At 41.9% G+C, this 25,786-nt stretch overlaps 1 protein-coding gene across 1 annotated transcript in view; it reads right to left on the bottom strand.

Annotated features, from left to right (window-relative positions):
* Nucleotides 1-23,549, bottom strand: part of pitpnc1a (phosphatidylinositol transfer protein cytoplasmic 1a) — a 44,870-nt gene extending 21,321 nt beyond the window's left edge. Inside the window, exon 1 of the mRNA XM_030090409.1 lies at nucleotides 23,398-23,549. Within this exon, the coding sequence (XP_029946269.1) occupies nucleotides 23,398-23,445 (48 nt within the window). The 5' untranslated portion in view covers nucleotides 23,446-23,549. The remainder of the gene's footprint in view (nucleotides 1-23,397) is intronic.
* Nucleotides 23,550-25,786: the final 2,237 nt, after the last annotated feature.

Below are 25,786 nucleotides of genomic sequence, written 5' to 3'. Positions count from 1 at the left end.
CACTGACATTTTATGAGCCACGACTGTAAATATTTTCATCTAAACCTTTCAGTTAACCTCTGTTCACCAATTACTACGTAGCCTTTCCCTTTCCCAAACACTTTACACTTTACATAACCTTTACAAAAAAAAAAAAAAAAAAAAAACGCTGACTCTTGAACTGAACCAAATTTTCAACACATCTTTCAGAACAGATCTTGGAAGCTGTACGTTTTTTTTTCCCCCTTAATATTTAACAAAAAGTTTAAATGCAAGAACACACACACTCTGCTACCTCAGCAGAAATGCCGGTGAGTGCAAGCGCATGCGACCGACCGTATTTTCCCCCATTTCTGCTGATTCGGCACAAGCTGAAGGTGAGCGTTAGCGCCCTGTAAAGGTTTGATAAATTCGCTTGCCAGGGAGATGACATTGGCAGCGTGGGAGGAAGCCGCGGATGGCAGCTGGCGTGGGGAAGCAATGTGTTAAAGCGGCGCGGCGCTGATGAGTTCTGAGCCACGCCAGTCGGCAATTGCCTTTCCTAATTTCACGACGGCGCTCGGCTACTCAGTCAACGCAACGGCTACGGAAAACTGAGAGTCACGGAGCTGGATAACCTCAGCGTTGCTCTGTTTCCTCCAGGAAGTGTTGATTCATCTAAAAATTTCTTGCCATACTCTGTTCTTCGAAGCGTTTGGAAACCTTAAAGCATTTCTATCCTTTCTATCTGGACCTGTAGGCCGCACATGTCTGTACCTTTCTTCATGATTTGAATGAATCCCTATTATCAGACAACACACAAGACGAAATACAAGCACTGTACTTGACTTAACCAGAGAAAGCGTTTTGACCCCCCCCCCCCCACAATATTCCAAGGGTTGAAAAATGTGGTTTTAATCAAACCATTTTTGAGTCAAGACTCCTACCTGCTTTTCTTGTCTTTCAGCCGCTCCTGACAGAAAACCACAAAATCGTCTGAAATAAAGTCTATAAACACGTCTTGAGTGGTGATTTAATGAAGTCTTGAGTCTGATTTCCTGAGGCAGAGACGCCATTATAAGGTCAAAATACTAAAAAGTTCTGCCTTCTTTAGTTTTAGTCTTGAAATCAAGGTGACGAGAAGGGAACGTGTGGGATCTCAGGCTGCACGCGCTCAAAAGAAGTCAAACCTTCTGGAAAATTGTGATTTTGTGTCGTCTGTCAAACTGCAATGGAAGCAGAATTGCAGCATTATGTACTAATTGAAAGTGAGAGAGAAAAGTAATGATTTCTCACAAGATCAGCTCCAGATGTGGTGGTTTTGACTGGCCTTATTACTGTTTTAGTCTGGTACCACATCATGTTTTCTGTCATAATTCATGTTGTTCTGGTTTTAATATGTATCTACTTGTCCAGGTTGGTCTGAAAGAGCAGTTACTTGATTCTGAAGATCCACCTGAGATATTCTGTGTGCAATATGCATAATTGCCTAGATAATTCTGTTAATATAGTTTTTAAGTTTTAAATTTGTTTGGAGTGTTTATTTCTATTCCAATCTGGGGGTCCACAGTGGGTCAAATGATCCATGTGTTTTATTTGACAGGATCTCTGCATCAGTCGGACCTCCCGGTGTAATATGAGCAGCTGGGACGGTAAAGGCTCTTCTCAATTTTTTACCAGTGAAGTTTTGGTCCGAAGTTTTCTTCAAGAGCTTTTATTGCACCATTCGTCCATCTCACAGCAAATGTAGCTGAAACAAGCGCCTCCGTGTGGATTTATTTGAACCATATTGCCTATTTAAACTGTACTCAAGAGGATCTCACGTCACACTTGATGAGGGGTCATCCTGAAGCCACTTACAAGGAGCGCGTTACATAAAGGTTGTCAGAGCTGTGTGGTGGAGTGTAACTTATTAATACTGATCACTGCAGGTGGGAGAGAGCACTCTCCTGTTGTGCCTTCCCCTCTCTCTCTCTCTCTCTCTCTCTCCACTCATCTTCTCATCCCGCATCTCTGCAGTGTCTGAGGTCACTGAGCCAAAGATTACATAAAGTCAAGATCACTCATTACGGATCACTCCACCGTGCATCATCTTTCCTCCCTGCCTGGCAGCACATCGAGTGGCCGGCCGGAGCCGCGCGCTCATACAGGCATGCATCAAACAGGAGAGGAAAGGACTGTTCGAGAGTCAGAGTGCCAAAGAGAGGCAAAGATGATGAGAGGGAATGAGAGTGAAAAGCACAGCGGAGCGAGGGGTTAGTAAAGGGACTGCTGAAACGTTTATATAAAATAACTTGATAGAGGACAGCCGTCTCCTGCCCTGATCACATTTTCTATTCCCTCTCTCTGCCTTTACTCGTCCTAATGCATCACTTTCTCCTCTAACGTCAAAACAAACATTCATTCCCACAACAAAAATAACTTTTACTGATCTTTTTTATTCAGACAGAACGAGTCATCCTTTTTTCCACATCGACTCATATTTCTAGGATATGGAGGCGCAGCCACATTATGGCGCTCTGGAGCTCGGGAGCTGACAGGGGGTCAGGGGTCTTGCTCAGGGACCCACGGCGGTGACCGGCTGGGATTTGAATCTGTCAACTCCTGATCCCATCTCACCTCTTGGCCTCTATAGCTCATAGGACATAAAAGGTCTGTATTTTTCATTTATGGCGGTCATTCTTTTTTCTCTCAATGGTCCAGCCAGCTATGGGTGAAAAAAAGAAAAACCTCAAGGTATTTATCACCATTTTGAAGTTCTTACTTTCTATTTTTTTCTTTATATTTTGTCAATACTGATTAACAAAAGGTTCCACTGAAAGCATATAGCTCAATTAGAGCAAGACAGAACTGTTAGGATGCCAGCAGATCCATTTCCCACCCAAGAAGCTTTTTAATGAACCAAACGGAAGACAGAATACTTTATTCGTTTAACTGCCTGTAACAATAGAATCTCCATGCTTCGACGCTACAGTGGTTCAGACTGCTGGAGCCTGAAATATGAGGCTGAATTCTGGTTTCTGTGAGAAAAAAGATCCGACCAATCCTCAAATCCCAAAGGTCTGCGAGGCTGCTCATTCTGAACTAGTAAAGGAGAAAAATGAGCAGAAATGAGAAATGTGAGTCAGATCTCAGATGAATGAAGGAAGCTAGATAATCTTATATATGATTTATAATGCTGGATTTAGTCTACCTCTACACACTGGAACATGTATTTTGGAACTAAAATGTTCAGGTGAAGCATCTTATGAAATCAAAACTGATCTGAATGAAATAATTCATATTTTTTTATCTCCCAGACTGTGTTTAATTTGACTTTTTGCAAAAAATCAAGACAAAACCAGTCAAGATCAACGCTGCCCTGCAGAGAGAAAGGCTGCGGAGTGATTATACCAATACGATTTTTAATGGACGTAATTTTGGAGTTGAACTGATGTACCAAACACTGAGACCTAAAAATGCTTCACCCGCGGTGCCCAGCATTCACTCTTGATCTGAATTCATCACATTGTTCACCCCTGATCGCCCGGAGCGAGAAGCAGGTAGTTTTCCAGCGGAGTTGGTTCAGTTGTTTGATAAACAAGCCTCCCTCCGCGTTACATAAGCCTTTTGTCCCCTCTGCTCCAGTCTGGAGTGTTTTGGTACAACTTGAATTTCAGATTGCTTGGGGAAAACCGGCTCATTTATTATGCATAGAGAGAGCACAGTGTACTCCTGACAGCCCTGCTGAGGAGAGAAAAAAAAAGTGAGCATGAATTTCAGAGGGAAAGAAGAGAGAATGGGTGATAACGGATGACCGTAAGTGTTATCTCGATTTGATCTTGCATATGATATGAGTGCTTTCAAGTACGCCAGAGCTACTACATCGGATTTTCTCAGCGTAGTTCTCACACCAGCACCGCTGGAGTAGAGGAGTGTTGTGAGGAATACGAAAGGCTGTCGTGGAAGTGATACAGCTCCGGTTTTTCTTTTTCTTTTTCTTTTTTTTTTTCAGATCTTCAGGGAAATGAGTGTGAGATGAACTGAGAGAGTGGAGCATTAATGAAACATGTTTTTCAGGAGCAGTGAGGTGTGGAGGAATTACAATGACCGGTGCAAGCCGATTAAAAACAGTCGGTTGTTTGCTCACAAAATCAATGCGATCTTAACTGATGGAAGTAAACAGTAAAAAAAAAAAAACAGTTTGATTTTTGATAAGAAAGAGCAGTGCTGGTCTTACAGAAAGTAGCTGCTGGCTGCCCTAAAACTTGCTAGAAGTCACTAAAACTACATTATCCCTTATTTTGCAGAACTGATTGTTTGCATGTTATTGCAAAGGACTCTGTTACCCAGTGATGTTTCAATAGACACATGAAATTTATCTTGTTGAGTTGTACCAATCGAAATAGGCTCTTTTCACATACACACATAATGTAACTCGAATCTGCCCTGTAACTTTAAAGACAAAGCTATTCATGGAGAAGCAATGACTGCAACAAATTCAGAAATTCAGACAGCGCTTTGACCCTTTCAATGATGCTTGAGGCCTCAACAGCTAAAAACTAAACTTTTATATTCAAACTTGTGATTATTACCACAGAAGGTTGAGTGTCTGGCACCAACTGAAAAGCCCAGCGGCTTTAACACTGACAAGTTCCAGCCATCTCTCCAGCGTGAGGCCGAACTCCCAGACAGAGCGATAAAGCGGCTGTGATCAGGTGGGCTTCGTTTTTCCACCAGATTCTTACTGCGGCTGGTCTTTCATCCTCCTTTACTTCTTTCATTCATGTGGCTCCAGAGCCATGGGTTCCAGACCCCTGATGCACAGTAGTTCTCTGGCTGTGTGCTTTCTGTGCTTGACGACTCACAGAGGGAAAGAGTCTCTTTACAATGTTTGAAAAGTTTGACTCATTTTGAGACGCGCAAAAGCTGCTCAAGCGATATCCAAGATGAATCCGGTGTTAAAGTCTACTGAGAACCAAAGATGAAGAATCTTCATCTTCTGCATATTTCATGAGATCACAAAGATTCTCACATAAAAATCTCAAGCGAGCGCCATGCTGGAGGAGAGATGAGCTGCCAGACTGTGGACGCCATTGAGCAGCGCCGTCAGAGCACGTGACCGAGGAGCTGGTGGAGCCACAGGTGGAAAACCTTCTCAGGAGTGAAGGAGTTGAGCTCAACCTGGATCACATCGAAGCATGTCACCTTCTACCCAGGAAGGATAACAACACGTCTGCTATCATCCTCCGATTTGTCAGGAAGGACGCAAGCTGAATAAAACAAATGTCTGTCTGAATGATCAATTATAAAAGAAGAACGCCGACATTGCCAAGAAAGCAAGACACCTCAAGAAACAGCAGAGAATCCAACAAACATGGGGAGCAAACTGCAAAATTTTCATCAAGCTAAATGGGTCAACAGAAGAGGCAAAAGTTTTCGCTTATTACTAATTATACATATATTTATTTCGTTGTTGTACGGATGTGCAATTACATACAAACTTTGCTCAAAATAAAGACATAAATAAGAATAATAAATAAGCCTGTGTGCAGCATATAGAACATTAGCTTTGTCCCACCTGTTCGCTCTCAAGTAAAGGCTGAAGACTAAAGAGTGACAGTTTATGCTGTCAGAGACCATCAGCTTTGAAACGACCTGCCAGAGGAGACGAGATTCTCAGAATTCAGGAGCAGAAGCTTTTTGGCCCAGTTGTGATTTCAGGGACATTTTTCAGCCACTCATGAGAGTCTGCTCAATCATTCACTCAACAAACGATACGTTCGACCGGCTCATTTTTCTTCTGCAAAATACAAGTCAGCTCCGCAAATTAGGCCAATAAATAGACTGTTTTGACTGCTGAATGTGTGGAAATGGAACTACTAAGCAGAAATCAATTTTAGCTTCAGGCTTTCATTCTAATCCCAATAATAATAATAAAAAAAAAAAGATGTGGAGCTTAAAGCACAAAAGCAGTAAAAAAAAAAAAAATCAATCTCAAGATATTTCTGGAGCGTGTTAACAGCAAAAACATTCAGTTACAATGATCAATTAGCTTTATTATTTCCAATAATAATAAAACAATGGATATCTTAGTGCTTCATCTCTGCCGCCTCCTACTCAGCCTGCTATATTTTACACACATCAAACATTCATCATGATTCTCAAGAATAAATGTGTAGCAATGTAAAGTTAATGCAATGACTGCGAATTCAAACATATCAATATAAAAACCCTCTATATGCAGGTCACTGTGTTGATTTGCATTGCTGACGTACGTAATTTAATTCAAAATGTGGCAAATATAACAGTTACAGTTTTCCACTAAAAGCAAGAATCCGCTGTTCCCCTGCTCTATTAAAGGTAATAGTTACATGTATGCAGTTAAAGTATTATATAAGGTGAATGGGGGACACGCAGCTGAGTGTGGAGGCAGTTATGTGCAGTACTTAAGGCTCACATCAGAACAGCTGCAGAATGGCCTCACATGACCTCCACAGGCAGTGCAACAGTATTTTTTTGTAGGAAGTTTCCATGAACTCCTGTTTGGAACAACATGAACTATACATGTACAGAATGATTTCAACGCATGGTTACTGGGTCAAGTTGCCGATCAAAAAATAAAAATGAAAAACTGCTGTCAGGCAAAAGTTGAGTTGAGGACAGCAGCCACAGGATGAGAATGCAGCAACGGAGAACAATCTACTGAAAAAAAATAACTTGCAGTTACTGTTGTGCAGACGAGCCATGGCGCTTTCCACCTGCACCCATGGCACCAACAAGCACCCATAAATACACATTAACGACATATTTATACGTGGAAAGTTAGTGGAAAAGCAAAACTGAGCTCAAACTGGGAATGTGTCGTGATTTTCATGTTTTAAGGGATTCATTATTTCGACTATCCGATTTTCACCCACATGAGTCAGTGAAAGGCTGTTCTCTCAGGACCATGTACTCCTCTCTGTTTTGTTTGTTATTCACAAGCACATGATTTTCTGAGTGATGCTCTTTTGTTGCAGGAGCTGACTGTGAATAGGTGACATTTACTGGTTTATGCAGATAAACAGAAGAGCTCCTCTTTGTTCCAAATCTATTCTTGTTTGCTGCTGCTTCAGAAACACAACACATATTCCAGAATAGCGTCGAGCGCTTGATGTAAATTTGTACAAGTTGCTGGAAAAGCTGACGCGTTATCTGATCACTGTCGCCAGAGGGGTTGTAAATAACGTGCGAACGCTGACTTGAGCATCGCCACTCGCAACACTAAACAGGTCCAGGCAAAAGCTCACGTATGAGCACAAACCGCGTATTGGGGAATAATAGGAATCATTGCAACAAGACTTGAAACACAAGAAATCAGGAAGAAATTTAATTTAAGAGTGACAGTTTAGAAAACATACTGCAACACAAAGCATATAAACCCAGAAGTGCAGCACAGTGAAACAAAACCCTGCTGACTGCTGTGTTTTCCAAGTTAAATTTCACAATAACATAATTCTGCAAAATTCTTTTGGCCATCAGTTATCAACAATAAACTTCCTGGAATGACCTATAAAAACAATTAAGCAACTCCATATATTATATTTTAGATCATTGCGCATAACAGAATGAAATTGAATCACAGTTAAACAGCTCAGGTACTGAAAATAAAAGCAGTTATATCCATCGAAGGTCAGTTCATTCACCCCAGCTGACCGTACAGGAGTAATTTAGCAGAAGATGAACATTGATTACTTTTTAACAGATTTATTAACTAATTAGAAGACGACGAAGCAGCAACAAAACAACCGAGCTAAGCAACAAATATCCAGGCAGCTGTAATTATCTCTGGTGGAACTAAATATGCTAATACTTATCAAGTGACACATGTATTTCTTCATACTTCCATCTTCAATCTGCAAGCCTCCTGATAACTATCAGGACTCTTTACTGGGGAGAACAGCTTCAGCGACAGCTGATTCTAATAATCTGCTTGGTGAGCAGAGACAGCAGCTTCACAGCGCTCATCTCTCACATGCCCACTTAAACTTGAGTAATTGTAACTGCGTGACAAATCTCGCTCAGCTCGAGGGCGTACTGAAGAACCTTCTCCTGGCAGAAGCGTTGATAGAGGATATATGGATGAATGGTGGCGTGGTTAGCATTCCTGTGTCACAGTAAGAACATCCCCGATCCAAATGCAGACCTGGAACACCGAGTCTGCATGTTCTTCCTGTGAGGGAGTGTGTGAGATTGTCCCTGTGATGAACTGGCGACCCGACCAGGATGTACAATGCCTTGGCTCTCTGTCATCTGGGACCAGCTCCAGCTGCCCTAACCTGGCTTGAACCTCTTTTCTTTTTCCCCTCAATAAGCCTGGGACTAATATAAACTGCTGCAAGTGAAGCGGTGCAGTAGGAATAAAAAGTAAGATGAAGCATTGATTTGTTTCAGTGCGGACTTCATGGATCATCAAGTGGAAGTGGTGGATGACTCTGTGCTATAAATTCTTTATTTCAACAGTTTCTCAGAGCGATGAGCACAACCTTGAAAAAAAAAAAAAATAGGGTACTGGGCCAAGAAGAACTAAACCCAAATACTGGAAACACTGTCAGACACACAGCCGGTGTTTATCACAGGGCATGACAGAGCAAGATGAGACAGTACGAAGCCAGCATTCTATGCAAAAATTGCTGAAGTGAATCGATAAAAAGTGACAAACTGAAAAATGAAACCCTAATTACATAAAATTATTACATTTTAAAAAAGTAAAAAAGTATGTAAATGGCGTCAAAGGTGAACCACTGAAAATAAGGTAAAAAAAAAAGTGTGAAATACAGTCTTTGAACATTATAGTACGTTTCTTGGTTTTTCATTCAATAGTCTCCAGACACTATTTTTATACAGTACTGTATTTTTCTAATTTTCTGTTTTATTTCTATTCTATTTCATACAGACAGGGAAACATTTTGCTTTCTTTGTGACTATTCAATGTCAGTATGTCTGATAACATACAGAAAACACAAATCCACAGAAACGCACAGCAGAACAGACATGAACATGACAGACACACAGATACACACACTCTGACCATCTGCCGAGCTGGATGAGCTGAACTCTTCAGCGACGCTGTTGATGCCCTATTTTCAGCATCTGTTCGCCAGATTTCAACTGTTTCAAAACACATTAAAAGTCATTAATAACATTTGAATCACTCATCCTCTTGAATATATGACGATCGACTGTGTGAACTGCCTTTTCCGAAACGCGCTGCCGCTCTTCTCTGACCACGTTCCCGATCCACATGCAAACCCTGACCGGCGTGTTCTCACTGCGCACGTACAGAAAGCCGGTTTATCATTTTATCAAAGACATTTCTAATGAGTTTTTCAGCTGCTGTTGCCCATAGCAACCAGGGACACCTGCATCTGTGACCCCTGTGTGCACATCATGTATGCATCCATACACCCACATAATGGGCACGACTTCAGACGCGTGTGAATCTTATAGTTAGAACATTAGGCACCGCAGACGCTGTATCTGCTTTAAATACTTACTTTGAACCAGCTCTTAGATGTGCGACTTCCCGTCTGCAGAGCCTCTGCGGGGAGGTTAATGGCCCGTGTGGGGGGAAGCCATAAGTTAGACATTTTAATTGCATTGTGGTGATGACCAACTTGGGGAAGCTGATTGGGTTTATGCCAATGGGCTATGAAGCAAATGGCTCCTAGTTACCCTTTGAAAGCCTTTCAAAGGATCAAATGATAATTATGCAGCTCATTGACTAAATCGGTCAAACGACCCGCTTTGATTTGCCAAAGGAAACATTCTGATTAGTGGCGTACACACTGGTCCCCCACCGGGAGCCGGAGAGCGCTGCCAACAGCTGAAGTCGGCATCGCTGGAAATTTGTGGCAAATGCAGATCTGATGAGCCAAAATTAAATATATAGAAATATGTGCCTTTTTTTCCCCTCCCGTCCTCGCTGCAGTTTTATAAATATATTGTTTAAAAATGCTTCAAAAACACGTTCACTGCTTAGACGCATTTTTTTTTTTCATACTCAGACATAACTGTTGTGAACAAATCCCTAAATTTCTTCCTCCAGCTCTGGCTGTTGTGTTTTCAGTCCATGATTTTGTTATTTGTTAAATCACTAACATTTTCTCCAATCTCTCACATGTTTTTTAGCCTCTCCGAACTCTCTGTCTGCTGCTGTTTCTAATTGCATATTTTATCATTTGCAGTTTAAATTCTGGTGTATAGCTTTTTGATTTTGGTGCCATTTTGCTTGCAGTGCGAAATTTTCAGTGAAGTAGCGACGAAAAAAGCGGAACACAAACTGTGGAAAATATGGCACTTAGAAACGCCACCCACAGACACACAACAAGCCCCTCCGCGTTGACCCAGTTGAAACCGTAAGCATTTATTTTCAAAAATCGGCAGAAACATTATGGGAATAATGCAATGAATTTGCCACTATCCCTGAAATCCAGTTAGAAAAATTGTATTTTTTAATGAATCCTACTCTACATTAGAGGGTATATATACAGAAATTGACTGATCAATATGACTTCCCATTAGCATAAGCAGACTCTGATCCCATGTCATGATCTGCACAACGCTTTCTGATACATTTTGATCACATTATAGCGCAGGCACGCCCAGCTGCTCCCCCCCCCCGATGCGGCGTGTCTCCCAGCACCTGTCCCATAACTCTGCCGACACATTCACCATGTGTCAGTCCGGCTTCTATTCTCAGTGGCCATTGTTCCTCCTTGTTTAGACAGCCTGCTGACAGTAAGTGAGCTTTAAGGCCACAGGAAGAGCCGCAGAAACGGAGGGACAGGCGATTAGGAGTTTCCTGCTCTAATAACAGGCGCTATAAACTGGCAGGTTTGTTGTCTGGGCTGCTTCACTGGAGTCCCATAAAGACTCAAACACACTAATCGATTAGTGAACCGGCTGCAGACGTTTTCTAAGCTCACCCTCACCTTTTTTTTTTTTTTTTTTGTGAATGGAATCTTTTTCGTCTGAATACTTCTATATAACCTCAAGGAAAGTTATCAAACTGAACTCTATTGTCCAGGAGGGGGTAATTTGTTGTGCAGCCAGCAGTGAAACATAAAGAAAGCAACTTTCACTCAATACACACATTGACACTATTTACAGCTATAGAGCAGACCAACGCAGTCGGCAAAAAAAAAAAGGAGTTTTGTGCCTTTGGGATTTCCATGTCGGATGAATGTTTTCAGTGTTTCGTCTCGCTGCAGTCAGTCAAGACTGCTTGATCTTTTTTCAAGGTTCTTGTTATAAATCACTGAGGCTGTTCACTGGGTACTGACAAAAAAATAAATAAAATAAAAACAAATACAACATAATTTCACTCAGCAGAAGCACTAGAATCATAAACTGGCAGCTGGTTTCTTCTCGCAGCCTTTTCTCGCGGTCCTTTATTCCCCTGTTCTCCTGCCTGGCCAATCAGGCAGCGCGCTCTGATCAGCTCACAGGTGATCTCAATCTGCAGTCCAGTGGCGCTCAGGTCAACTCAACTGTTGTCTTTTTCACCGAAAATAAACCTGATTGCATTTTCTGTACATGGACAATTTGTAGACGAAGTATTGTTCCAGGTGTACAAAAAAAAAAAAGTTTTTGCCGCTGTCTTTTTTCAAACCATCCTGTCAGTTCTATGTGTTTGTGTTTACAATAATTCACTGGCCTTCAGAACCCCACAGCCCTGAGTTCTATCCACATTTATTTAGTTTTTCTTTAAAGTCCATTTATACTCAGAAGGCACTCAGTGCAACACTGACTTAAGTGATCAAAATTTAGGAGTGTCGTACATTTTATGACAATTCCTAAATCAGTGTGAGGCTTCAAGAAAAATTAAAACTGAATCCTGCTCTTCAAGTTACACTGACAGTATATGCAGTATATGCCTTAGGTCATGTGGGCCAGAGTCAACATTCACTGTAAAATCCAGACTTCTATAGGAGCAGAGGCGATCTGGATAATGAAAGAAGAGTCTGCAGGAGCATCAGTTCACAGGATTCAGTGAAGATGTCTATGCAGGAAGCCATTTTAAAGTGTGCTGCTGCTGCTTTTTTTTCTTTTTTCCCCCAAACCCCAGAGGACCTCACCTCTGTTTGAAGACTGAAGCTGCCGGAGGAAGCAGCAGTCTGTCATGCCTGTTACAGACATCACACTTTGGCAAAATACAGCCATCTGCAGGCGCAGACTCAGTGCCATTTTCAAACAGATAAATCACACATTCGTTCACATTCCAATAGAAAGTCTTTTGTCTAACATTTTTTTCTTCATTTCTTTATTTTTCAAATTTCCGACGGCACTGGTATTGCTCTTTTGGTTACAAAATTGTCAAAAAAGTGGAATCTGTGAGTGCTTTTACCTCATTTTCTCAGGCATTCATTCCACATTACCGTGTTTTTGACAGTGCTGAAAAGCTCTCGGTGTGTGTGAAAAGGCTGGTGAATCATCTCTGTGAATAGTGCTGAGGAAGTCCTGCTGGCCAACAAAACGGCCAGCACAAGAGTGAAAACGCTCTATTTGTCAATGTTTTTGGGACAGGATTGCTTTGTGTGGATGGATCGAGATAAAGGTTCCACTTTCTATTTACTAAATTCCCCCTTTTTTCTTTTTTTTTTTTCACATTTCTAAAAGGTTGGATTTCACACTGCTTCAATGAACTGATTGTGAACTGATGGATTCCACCTGCATGATGCAGGCTGCAGGTGGAACAAACCAAGCTGACAGAGCAATTTTAAAATAGACAATAATGATTAATAATGTTGCTATGGCTCTTTGTGTTAAAGAAATATTAAAGGTGTAATACAAGATTTTCTATTTGCTTGAGTTCCGGGTGGATCATCAAAATAACTGGTGGGTCTGTTTGTCCATCATTCTGGCGAGCTGCTTTCGTCAAGCCATTGTGTGCTTGCTCCCAATCACATTCTACGTATTGCGCATGCGCATTCACTTACCGATGGCGAGTCTGACATAATGAAACTGTAAGTGTTTCGGAAAATAAGCTTTATGAGCGAGGCCGATCGCAGAAACTGTAAACACAGCCGTGCACGCCCGGAGAAGATGAGGACGCACTCGCACGCTTCTGCCATTATAGGCGTTTCCTGGGAGAAGCAGGAGAGCCGGGCGGATGGTCTGGCGCATGCGCGTTTTTTTAAAAAAGTGAGTAACAGACGTTTGGCTTCGTCTTTTCGAGAAAGTCCTGTATTACACCTTTAACCTTGTACAAACAAAATTTGAAATGTGAACAAATGATGACCTTAATTCAGTTAAAAGCACATATTAAAACTGATTGTGCCAGTGGGCAGGGTTATAGAGTATACAACCTTCTCTAATTCATTGTTTCTTGTTAAAGAGGAGCTGTGAGGATCTCCTGCCGTCTTGCTTCTTAGGCGATCCAGTGTCTGGGTCCTGCCTAGCAGCTTTCAAAACACTGATGATATCACAAGGATCTAGATCTGAGGGTGTCAAATATATGGTTTGTGGGCTGAAACTGTCCCACAGGAAGCACCAATCAGGAGTGACTCTGAATAATAGAAAACAACAATGTGATAAAACTGTTGTTTTTATTTCTGTTGATCAGTTTAGTGAGAGTAGATCTTAAAGTGACACGGTGACTTGATCTGAAACATCAGTCATGCAGGATTGAGGTCGTTTGAGTTTGCCAGCTTGGCCCACTGGAAATCACATTAGATCATATGTCAACTAAAATGATTTTAACACCCTGATTTATATAAACACACAAATATTAAACACCTTCATGCAAACATTCCTCCTTTGACTTAGGATGAAATGTGGAAAGCTCTTTATGTATTTGTTTCCTGTGGGAAGAGCTCATCCCACTGGGTTTGCAGAGCACCCTCATTTTTATACAATGTTGATGACTTTGAGTGTCTGATTTTTCTGATTAATCTGTTTTGAAATGTTCGTGCTGTCCTCATCTTTACCGGACTGCTCTCACCTCCTTCTCTTTGTTTCCTCCCCTTTATCGACCATGTGCTTTTTAATTAACACACGCGCCCTCAGTGTCCAGACCTCTAGTCAATGATAAAGCCTTTTTCAAATCAAGTTAATTTTAAAAAGCACATGGAAAAACAGAAAGAGTTCACCACAGTGTTGTTGAAATCATGAATAGGTTCAACCACACAGTGCCACTGGCTCAGGCTCTCTTCAGGACTCAGGGTTTTTCATTTTTATTTCATTTCTCACCTGTTCATTAGTTCCTGCAGCCTCCCGTCTTCCAGTCACCAGACCGATGCTCCAGAGCAACCGCTCTTAATTTAGTCCTCCGCTCTCCGCTATAAATAGAAAACCGTTGACCCTCCATGTTTACCAGATCATTAATGTTGCTATGTGGCTGTTGCAGTTGGGCCATTTCTGTCGAGCTTGTCTTTTCCAGTTTGTGACCTTGCCATGCCACCATAACAAGACTGTTGATGTCCCTTACTGCCTCATATTCCCCTGCTTTTTTCAAATCTCATCCGAGCACGAGCAGCTTTTTTTAATTGAAAATATTATTTAAGTAAAAGTGAAAAGTAGAACACCAAGCTTTCACTACTGAATTAAAGTTGTAAATGTTTTTAAATTTGGGTGTGCACATTCAGATGCAATGAATATAACTTACTGAAATTAGAAATAAATAAACCTTAACAAAATAACAAAACACATTAAGGCAACTTTGGCCTCAAGAATTCAGTTGTATATAATTCTGATCCTTAAAAAAAAGCTTTTTTTGACAGTTAACTTGTGCACTGTTGCTACATTTTCTGAAGCCTGTGAGTTGGCGATTGTATTTTGGTAATAAATTAAAAGTTTTTATCTTTTTTCTTTTTTTTTTTTAAAGGAAATAAAGACTCCACTACGGCAACCAATATGTGAGGTTGGATCAGCATAATTTCTTATCTGCCCACAAAATGCCAAAGTGCAGCATTTTGGAAGAACTGAAGATAAACATCCTCATTTAGAGATTGAAGTATAGATAATCTTGTTTGTGAAACTACAGGAGGAAGTCTCTCTGCCAGAGCAAAATAATGAGATAATGTTAATATATTCCAGTAGAAAGTGAAGTCAACGAGAAGCATCAGGCGCAGTGGAACAAGTTAAAGGTTTTTTTTCTTCAGAGATGTATTCAAGTCAAAGTGGAAAGTATGCTGCATTGAAACTACTCTAATGAATTGAATTTATTCAGAGTTCCTCAACTGAATGCAGCAGAGTATATTAAGAATCTGTAGTCTTACTACACACGTCTGCTCATTGACCTGCAAGGTTCTCTCTGCTTATGCAGTAACAAATCTTATACACTGGACGGTTCAGAGTGCAGGTGGATGAAGAAATAAACATGAGAGTCATACAGGAGAAAACCACAAGCCTCTCTAGCATCGACTACATGCATATGCGATCGATTTGAGTGCACTTTCTACTGAATTGCTGCTGTTTCACCAGTTTGCTGCAGAAAACCTGGAACTGAAGTCCAGCAGCAAATGGAAGGATCGTAAAACAGACAAACACGATGCAGCCTAAGGCAGTCAAACTCAGGTTTGTTCAGCAGCATTAAACAGCCCAGCTTGATCTAAAGGAAACTGGCACAAGTAATTCCTTTTAAATAACAGTAGCACATTTTCCCCTACCTTTTAGTGTAAAGAACCGTATTTTAAACAGTCATGAATGTTTTTTCCTGCCTACAGCATGCATGTTGTCAAAAACTCCCTTTCATATTATAGCTGTCATGCACATAGTATTTTGTTGTCCTTAGGTTTTCCTGCTATGTGTCTGATCTCCAGCATTGTGGCCATCTGTCGTTCAGTTTGGGGACTTGGTGTTATGCTATGTCGCCGCCTTACTGAAACCAGGCGAGTCCAGTGGAGAATTAAACACAGTCACTTGTGTATTTAAAAAAATAAGTCTTATTTGTTATTTTTACACTTTGCAATGTCTGTTGTGCTTGCCTGCAGGCCATATGTTTCCCACCCCCTGATGCAGCCCACAAAAATTGCTATTACATAAGGAGCCTCTGCATTAATCCCCAGCAATTGTTTCACGGAAGATTATCCCTGCCAGTCATGATTGAACGCGCTGAATCCATTGTGATGCCAGTGTTACAGCATCCCAAAACAAGGGAAGAGCAGCCAGCTAACTCTGCAAGAAGCGTTCTCAGCTGGAGGAAATTAACATCAACAGAGTGGCTGTAATCTCAAAACAAGGATGAACACAACCTTAAAAAAAAAAAAAAAATGCCACCAGGGTTTCAATTATCCTCGCAGCGGGGGCTCACTCGCCGCCGTCCTGTGGGCTGGCAGCTGGAACGCCGCAGAAGATGAAGATGGGAGCAATTCGAGTAATGATGTGCAGATAAATAAGCAGACAGACGGCAGGTGGAGGGCGGCTGATCACAGTGTCGGTGAAGAAACGTAACCAAGCCACGCAGAGCTGACAGCTTCTGAGAGCTGAAAACACAAACACGCCTCGGAACGCGAGCGATTCCATTTGTTATGTGAAAACGTCAAAGCCTGAAAGGCAAAAGTACGAAAGAAACAGACAACCTTGCGCTCGGCGTCAGTACTCAGTGAGCCACACACTCATCGGCCCTTCAAAAAAAAAAAACCTCCCTCCCTCATAATGACGAGTCTATTGATTTGACGCCTCATGGAGGCAGAAGTGGTCCTTTGACCCGTCATTTAACAAAACACTCAAGGACAATCTGACAACCTGCTTCAATGGAGCTCCAGTTCAACTACTTAATTTAGACGGTTGATTTTATTAACTTACGATTTAACAGGGTAAAGGTTGCATTTTTTTTGTGTAAACTCCAAATTTTCCGACACAGACGCTGATTTTTAGCAGCTACTTCTGTACAAACCTTGATCTCTTGAAAGCAGATTACATTGCCTGATAATTTACAAGGCTGCTGAGTGCCGTTTTTAAAATGTACTGCATGTCATAATGAATCTGATCTATCTAGTGATATATCACAATGAAAAATTACATCGTGATACACAGGCTTTCAACCACGCTGGAGAACATTAAAAAAAACAAAAAACACGTAAACTCTTCACCTTCTTCAGAAAAAAGATGAGAAGTGCTTTGCTCCAACAGGAATATTTAGTGAAGTATGTAATCTCATGCACTCTATCGATGCATTTGTTTTGTTTTTATCTAACGTAGGAGAGCTGGAGCCTTTCCCAGTTCACGTATGATGAGCAGAGGACTTCCTTTAGGTGTTGTTCGTCTGTCACAGGGCTGAAACACACTGAGATCCACACACATTCACCATTAGAGCCGACACGGGGTCACCGGTTCACCGAACAAGTAGGGGTGCTCTGATGACACTTCATGATACAAGTACGAGTACAAACCTTGATCTACTTGCTGATACTGAGCATCGATACAAGCACTTATTAAATATCATGAAGCCTCCATAACCATTTGCAAAGGCTTGTTGAACTGCCTCGGCACGGTTTATGATTCGAAGCTATGAGCACCTCCACCAGCCTACGGTACGCAGAGGACAGTGTATCGCTTCCATCGGGCTAACTCTGCTGGTGTAAATGCCAGCAGTGGTTGTACCAACTATTTTTTGGCCCCTTTTCTTGATATTTTGTAACCTGGCAAAAGCCATATTGACATGTGCAGCAACGAATTGCTTCACATGTCAATCTGGGATTTCACTCGGCAAATCCGTTCGGGGAAGGAGGGACTTGCTTGTAGAACTCTTTGCGTTCATTGGACGGAAGGGCACCGTGCGCCCGCCTAACCATGTCTGGTTTCAGCCAATCACCGCATAGAAAAAAATGACGTCGACAGCATGCGCCCGGCAAGTGAATATCAGCAATCACGCCCACAGTGGATAGAAAGTGAGAGTCGTGACAAGATGTCGAGTGATTTTTGCCATTTTTGTAGCGAAAATCTGTGCATTAAGACATACTGACAAACACTGCCAATTTTTGAAAAAACCCGCTTGACCAACGACAAATGGCGGATGGATTAGCAGAAATCGGTTGTCAGCTTAACCTTGCCGGCAAGCTGAATTCTCGCAGTATTTGTTCACACACACCATGAGAATCCATCATGCACCGCTCGCGCTCATGCGCTTGGGCTTGAATTTTTGTCCTGCGGTCCAATCACGCGTCATTCAGGGTCGTTTACATCCACTGTTTTCGCTAGTCATGCTAGTATTATTAGCAGTCCGTCACTTCCTGCTTTCGTCAAAGCTTCATGTCCCGCCCTAAACGACGCGTGATTTGTCCGAAGGAAAACAAACCAAGCCCGAGCGCATAAGCGCGAGCGGTGCAAGTGTGTGAACAAATACAGCGAGAATTCAGCTTGCCGGCAAGGTTAGATATTTTGGCCGATCATAGTTTATAGACTGTCTCACTTCTGTCATTCTCATTCATTTCAAGGCTCTCCAAGCTGAAGACGTCACATGTGCTCTCTTGAGTATCTGTGGGTCACGTTTCCGACTCCAGTACTCGTGGAGTCGTACTCCACGCATTATTGGACGCTATACTGGTATGACTGTATCCCTACTTATCATAAATGATCAGAGTAAACCCAGACTGGCACAGGAGGAACAGAGCTGGAAAGGAGCGGTTGTTTATCTTGTACATACAGAATCTCTGATTAATCACCTCTTACACACAACGTCTCCCTCTCCCTCCCTCTGTGGATCGTGTTTTGACGTCTGGCAGATTGTCTGGGTGAGCATGCTTCTCTCCATCTGGTATGTGCACCGGGTCACTTTCTGGCTGAGCGACAAGCTCCTCGGGGAAGGACGGCCAATCAGGCTTCAGGTTAGTCATAGCCCGGCGTCTTCACTGCCCGGGACGTAAACAAGTTCCTGGGCCCGAGCCTGGTCAAAATGCAGGGCAGGCAGCTTCGGTGTGCAGGCGACACAAACAAACATACGGAAAGCCCCAGAGACTGACCTTACACTGACTGGATGATCTCACCGTTATTAAAACCGGTGTCTGATTCCCGCGCTGCAGGGAGAGACACTGACCGCTGAGGAAAACAACTAATGACTTCAGGACACACACGGTGTGAAACCGCCCCACTCTCATTTACATGCACTGGCAATTTATAGGAATCAATCAACCTCGAATGTTTTGGGACTGTGGGAGGAAACCGGAGCACCTGAAGAAAACACACATGCAAAACATGGAGGGCAACACAGCAAGAGCACAACCATCACAATACAAACCAGGATACTCACACTGTGCGGCGAGAACGCTAACCACATCACCATGCGGCCCACCACACACAGAACAACTTAAATCAGCGTCCACAAACTAAGATCAAATCCAGAGAACCTCAGCATGAGGCTGTGAGACACAGCGTGAGTCTGATACTCTGCACATGTCAACAGACGTAATTAGGGTTTTTTTTTTTCCTACAAGCCTCCATCACACTGCACTGTGATAACTTGTTAGAGACAGGAAAATGTGCAGATTCTCAAAGATTTTCACATGGATTCATGCTGAAGTGGAACTTTTTGTATGTTGCACAGACTGCCAACAAATCGCCCGGTGTTTACAGGCCTGTCGGACACTTGGCTTTTGCAGAAAAACTCACAATTATCAGATGAAACTGGACTTGTTCTGTATGAATATCATGCAAAAGTCACAGTTATGCAGGAAAACTGAAGTTAAATCAGTTGCTGCTTTTTTTCAGGTGAGACTGGGTCGAAAAATTAAACATGAATCATGAATTTTGTCATTAATATAGACCGATAATGTAGGGAAAGATAATGTAGCTTTCACTGTTGACATTTCCAGACTCTGACAATCATTCAAAACAATGTTCACTGACCTAAAAACACACACTTCCTCGAAAAAAGACAGAATTAAAGGAGAAGCCTCGAATCCATCTAAATTTTAAATGACTCAAAAGTGCAAAATAAAATTCCCCCATCACAGTGGATTTCCATCCACCTGCTTTTATGCACATTTTTAATTTGAGCGTGGAATTTTAATGAAAGCAGAAAAGACTGAACTGTCAAAAAGTTGGTTTCGTGAGTTAGCGATGTGAGCAAATTCACACTTCGGCAGAGAGACCGGTGAATGCTAACGCACATGTGGGCATGATCATGCAAACGCCATAGAGAAAGGCTCAGGGTGAAAACCACAGTTTCTTCTCCTCTACCAAGGAAAAACAGACCAAAGAGCAGGAACTGGCATTTTTAATGATCTTTGATTGCACAAATCATAACACACAAGTCGGATCCCGGCCACTTAGAGAAGTGGTTGCAAATTGCAGAGTGAGGAATGTTATTTTTCTTCTGCGTTTTGAAGGACCTTTGTGTGACACTTCTGCATTAAAAAGACAAACTGTTAAGTTTCACATTATTTAGTGTGTCTCTGCTTTTATGTCTCTGCGTCTCCCTGGCATGAATGCCTTCATCAAGCACCAGAACTGTTCAGGGTCGAGTGCCAAGCAGCTGGGAGGTGGATCAGCACCTCCAAGTCTGAGTCCATGCTTCTCTCACAGAAATGGTGCTTTGCCTTCTCCTGGTGAGGCACGGAGCAGTTCGAGCACCTGGGGGTCAAACTCATGACCTCTCGTGAGAATGTCTGTTGTGGTGAAGCTCTTGATGTAACAGTCAGTCCACATCCCCACCCCGACTGATGCTCATGGACTTTGGGTCACGACTGAAAGAAGAAGATCATGGATACGAGCAGCTGAAATGAGTTTTCTTGTAGCTGCTCCTCACTCCTCGTGATAGAGTGAGGAGATCAGAGCTGCTACTCTGACACATGAAAAAGAGCTGTAGAGATGGTTCAGGCATTGGATGGATGGATATTTATTGCTACATCAATGCATTATTGACAATATGATTACTACAGAAGCATATCTATTCATTTTTTCCCCAACATTGATTTAGCTTCATTACATTTGAAGAGCAGAGCGTCTTGGTGAAAAATCATGTTTTATCTTGTGGAAGATAAAAAAATCTTTCGCTCTGTTAGTGCTCTTATCGTTTTTTTTGTTTTTTGTTTTTTTTAAAGAGAACTCAGTTTCTTTCATGCTGCAGTCATTTGAGAATAATCATCACTTGGTGTATGTTATGGTGTGTTGTGTAAGTGGTGCATAAATCTTAAATGAACTTGAATCCCGGAAAAAAAAAAAAAAATCAGCACATAGGCTCCTGAAGAAGCATTTCATTAAGCATTCAGTTTACACACGGACCTGCAGCAGGACATTATGTAATTTACATCGCTCAGGATGGCTTCAGCAAAAGATACTGACCAGCTGTGAATCTCACTGATCGCTGCTGGAGAATATCAACGTTGTTTTGTGTTATAATGAGTAATTGTGTAACAGTTGATATAGTATATATGCATAAAATGAGTGATTATGTGTATAATGACGAATAGACATATCTATAGTCTGCAAACATTTAAAAAATTACAAATGATCATTTGCTGAATTAGTGATGGATAAATATGATAAATTTAATAAACTAAGTACCATGAACCACTGCTGCAACCTTCGTTCGGGCAACGAGTACAGCTGTGTTTTTCAGCTACACTGAAGCAAAAGAAAGAAAGGGAACCGACCGGCCCGAGGACAAGATGTGATAAAGCGGCATGCTGGTAATTAGAAACATGAAACTCTCTAAAAGTACTTAAGGGTTGAGAGATCAATAAACCTGAGGAATAACTGAGCAAACTCACATACTTCACACATGCTTCTATGTTTTCTTTACTCGTTCAAGCCAGATGGGGGAAATGCAGGGTTATCACACCACGACTTCAACATCATCATCATTTGAGAGGAAATTATAATTCACCCTTCACAGCAAAAATAAGAAGTCTACTGCTGTGGAACAGTCGGAGTCACAGCAACTCAGAGACCAGTGGTCCTGACTGGAGACAACTACACATCCACGAAAAGGGCAAATTACCAGGCATCTGACATTTACCACGCACATAGGGACAAATTATCAAGTGAAAACAATATTTGTCAAAAAATCTGGCAGCGTTGCGTCCAAGAAACACGCCGACATGCTTTGTTTTACAGCAGTGAGGAACCCTGTACTCAGATAAAGCATCACAACACTTTGGTATGAACTTTAAAGTGTGAGTCACTTATAAACTCTGCACATTTACGTCGCTTATGAAACTCAATAAACCGCATGGAACATATTGCTTGTCGATTCAGATGAGTCTGCATTATTTCATCTGAAGACACTTTTAAACTTACACCACATTAATGTGCCGCAATTATGACAAAGACAGATTAAATAGTTACATCATTCTTGTATGTGTATGACTGATGACAATGCACATCTTCTGCTTTCAACTGTTCAAATAACAAACACTGACGTACTTTGGCCCTTCGCTTTTTCAAAGCATCTTTCTCCCAAGTCTGATCTCTGCTTCAAACCAATAAAAGAAATGTCAAAGGAAAAACAAAGTTGTGATAATTACTGAGTAAATAAAACCAGAGAACCTAAATGCTACATCCAGTACATTTTATTTTTGGATGAGAATAACACAGAGTCAGTTGTATATTTGATAAGATATTAGAATTGTATCACCTTATGAAATAATTCTCCAACAAATACGTCACATTTAGATATATTTTTAGACTTCAAAGCACTGAATGTGTTTGTGTCCTTTTGCAAATCTGAAATTTAGCATCTTTCTTTCTTTAGAACAAAAACTAGCTTTAACTGTAAGTCTTGAACTTACATTCAGTAACAGCTTGCATTTGGTATTTCCCAAGTGTTTCTAAAGGTACAGCAGAGGCTAACAGAGGGAAAGTGAGCAAACACAGCCCTGCATACAAATTCCAGGCACAATGCAACCACTTGTAACCACTGGTTGAGATTACATTTGATGGAGGTGCCTATTCATGAAATTGTTGTACCTCAACAAAAAGGCCTTACTATGCACTGCAACAGTAAATTTACATTTTTCTGAAATATACATGCGCAAGTAAAAATACACAATACACAAATAATAATGATAAAAACATTGTTTCTTTGTTAAAATGTAACCATTTGAAAGAGGAGGAACAAAGGAGCTGTGATGGGAAGAAAAACCCTCACGAGGCACACAATGACAAACCCACGCGCTCTGAGTGACACGGAGGAATAAATAGTCCTTCACTGCCATTAACAAACACATGACCGCCTCTGAAGCCGTGCACAATCTCTTAAATCACACGACTTCAACATAAGTCAGGAGGCTGAAAGAAAGACAGCAGCGGCGCCACCGTGCGGCGGCTTCCGGGACACGATTCGGTAAGCTTTGGTGCAACAAACACGCGGAAATACACGCGCAACTTCGCAACTCCGTTAAAAACAAAAACACATAAAGGGAAATCAAAGAAAGCGCGTGCACGCGTGCAGACCTGCACCGACAGATTCGACGAGGGGAAGGAGAAGACGAGAAGCAGACCGAGGCGGATGCAGAGGAGGAAAAGTTGACCCACCTCCTCCACGGTGAGGGGCATGCAGATGCGGTACTCCTTCATCAACATGGTCCGTGCGCGGTGGAGCCGGGGACGCGGCGGGAGATGCGGGTCGTCGAAGTTCAGTCAAACCTGCAGAAATGAACTTGCTCGCAGCCTCCGATGGACCCGAATTCACCCCGAAAAAATAAAAATAAAATCCAGTCTTACCTCTCCTGCATTAGTGACGGACGCCTCCTGCAGCCGTTCCGCTATGCGTACGTGTGAGTCTGTATACACACACACACTGAGACACACACACACACACACAGCAGGTCTTCAGAATACAACGAGCAGCACTTATCGGTTCACTCAACTACTTCAAGGATAATGATTTTACCTCAGGAAAACACGTCAGACGGGTTGAAAGTGTGGAAAAAAGCTCCACAAACTCCAAAAAACAAGTCGCCTCCGGTAACAGCCGCGGCTCCGAGCGGCTGCTTCTGGCCGCTCGGGTCCTGAGTGTGTCGTGGTTTTCCGAAACTCCCCGGACGCAGAAACTCTCCTCCTCGAAACGTCTTTTTCTCCTCCTCTTCGCATCTGTCGGTGTGCCCGGTGCGATGAGTTTTGTTGGTTTTCTTGTTGTTGTCCTGACAGCTTTGTCCGGGAGATGCGCGGACGTGCGGAGCAGCTGCGTCAAGCCGCCGATGGAGACGCAGCACTGCGCAGGTCCCGGAAACCCCAGGAAGAAGACCTCACTGCAAAAGCATCACTTCTTTAAACAATATACATCAGATTCGACCAATATCAAACGCGGATAATGCTCAAAGTGCATGTTCTATCATCATTTTCAGTAGATTCAACAACTTGACTTACCTGGAATTTGGATAAAAAATAAAATACTTCTATTTTCTTGTACAACGAATAATAGGATGCTGTTTTCTTTTCTCATGCAGCTTGACGCAGGTTTACTCTCTACACTGTCAGCGCAGCCAATGAGCTGGATCTCAAACATTTTACTCTACTATAAAGCAGAATGATAAACACACCATCCAGAAAACCCTGTAAAGATAAGGCGGTGCTGAGTCATAAATATGCATCACTTCACAGCTACGTGTCATTTTTATCCTGGCATTTATCTCTACTTTGTCTGGTGTTAGCACATACATCTATAGGCAGCAGATCTTGTAGTCTAGCAGTTCAGTCAGACATGCTGTTCTTTAAAAAGCATCTTTAGTTCAAGCCATGTTTCCCTCATATGGACTGATCCTGCCTCAGGAGCTGGCCTTGGTTCTGACATGAAGCTGGCCATGGTTCTGAAATGTAAACCGTGGGATTAAATGCTCGTCACACCATTTAAAAAACAGACTGAAAATAAGTGTGATTTTGGGAACTAAAAACACTGTGACGTTAATGTGCTGATGGGAATTCTTGGGGAAATTTTTCTTCTGTGCAGTGCAGGGCCAAGGGGAACTATTGGAGGTTGAAGGCCTTGCTCATGTACTCCGAAGGATTCAAACCATTTAACTAAAGTTACAAGCTGGTTGCAATATAAGCATGTTCAGTCCTTTATGAGAAATACCATACTCTTGATGCTTTTCTTTTTTTGCCCCTCTCTCATTTATAGCATACAACATCGAAACATCAGTCTATGTCTGTGGAAGTTTGAATATTGCAGAAATTAAAAATATGAGGAAAAAAAACAAACAATGTGAATCAGTAACGACTTCAGGTGGATAAGAATTCCTTTTGTTTCTACACCAGTGGACGACCTGTCCACTGTCCTTTACCTGTGGCCAACTGGCAGCTGAGTTCTTCTTCCACATGACCACAAACCCCGATAAAGTGGGTGTTGAAGACAGATAAAGATGGATGTATGGATACACTGACAATAACAGTAACTGCATGTGTTTTACATATGTGAAATGAGTAAATGTTCATGCATCCATGTGGTGTAAAGCACACCTATTCCACCACCTCCCTTGTCAATTATGAGACTTAATAACAGGTATCTGAGTGTGACAGCGAGGAAATAAACCTTGAGAGAGGCTGACATGTCATACTGAGCCGTCCATCAGTGAATTCTGGGATAGTGTGAGGGCACACTAACAAACAAACTGTTCATGCATTCAGATTAAAGCACAAGACTAATTCACACTCACTGTCGGTTTAGTTTGTAGTTTTGGAACGTCTTGAGTGCACGTATACTGATCTACTCCCAGTTTAAATCATTTGTCAGCTTTCGTATTTGTGTGTTTGTGTTTTCCTGGGATTCCTGAAACATCCTGAAACACAGAGAGAGTTCAAATCATATACATCACAATTCATTAAATCTATCTGTAAATTATAGGAAATTAAAGTATTATTTTTTCAGCATACCAGGGATGGCACAGTACATCTTTCATGTTGAAATGATTGAGTTAATTTTAAT

This window comes from Salarias fasciatus, chromosome 4 (assembly GCF_902148845.1).
Source record: "Salarias fasciatus chromosome 4, fSalaFa1.1, whole genome shotgun sequence".
Classification (NCBI taxonomy): domain Eukaryota; kingdom Metazoa; phylum Chordata; class Actinopteri; order Blenniiformes; family Blenniidae; genus Salarias; species Salarias fasciatus.
Note: the sequence above shows the minus strand (reverse complement) of the source record. Positions and strands in the feature narration are given on the sequence as shown.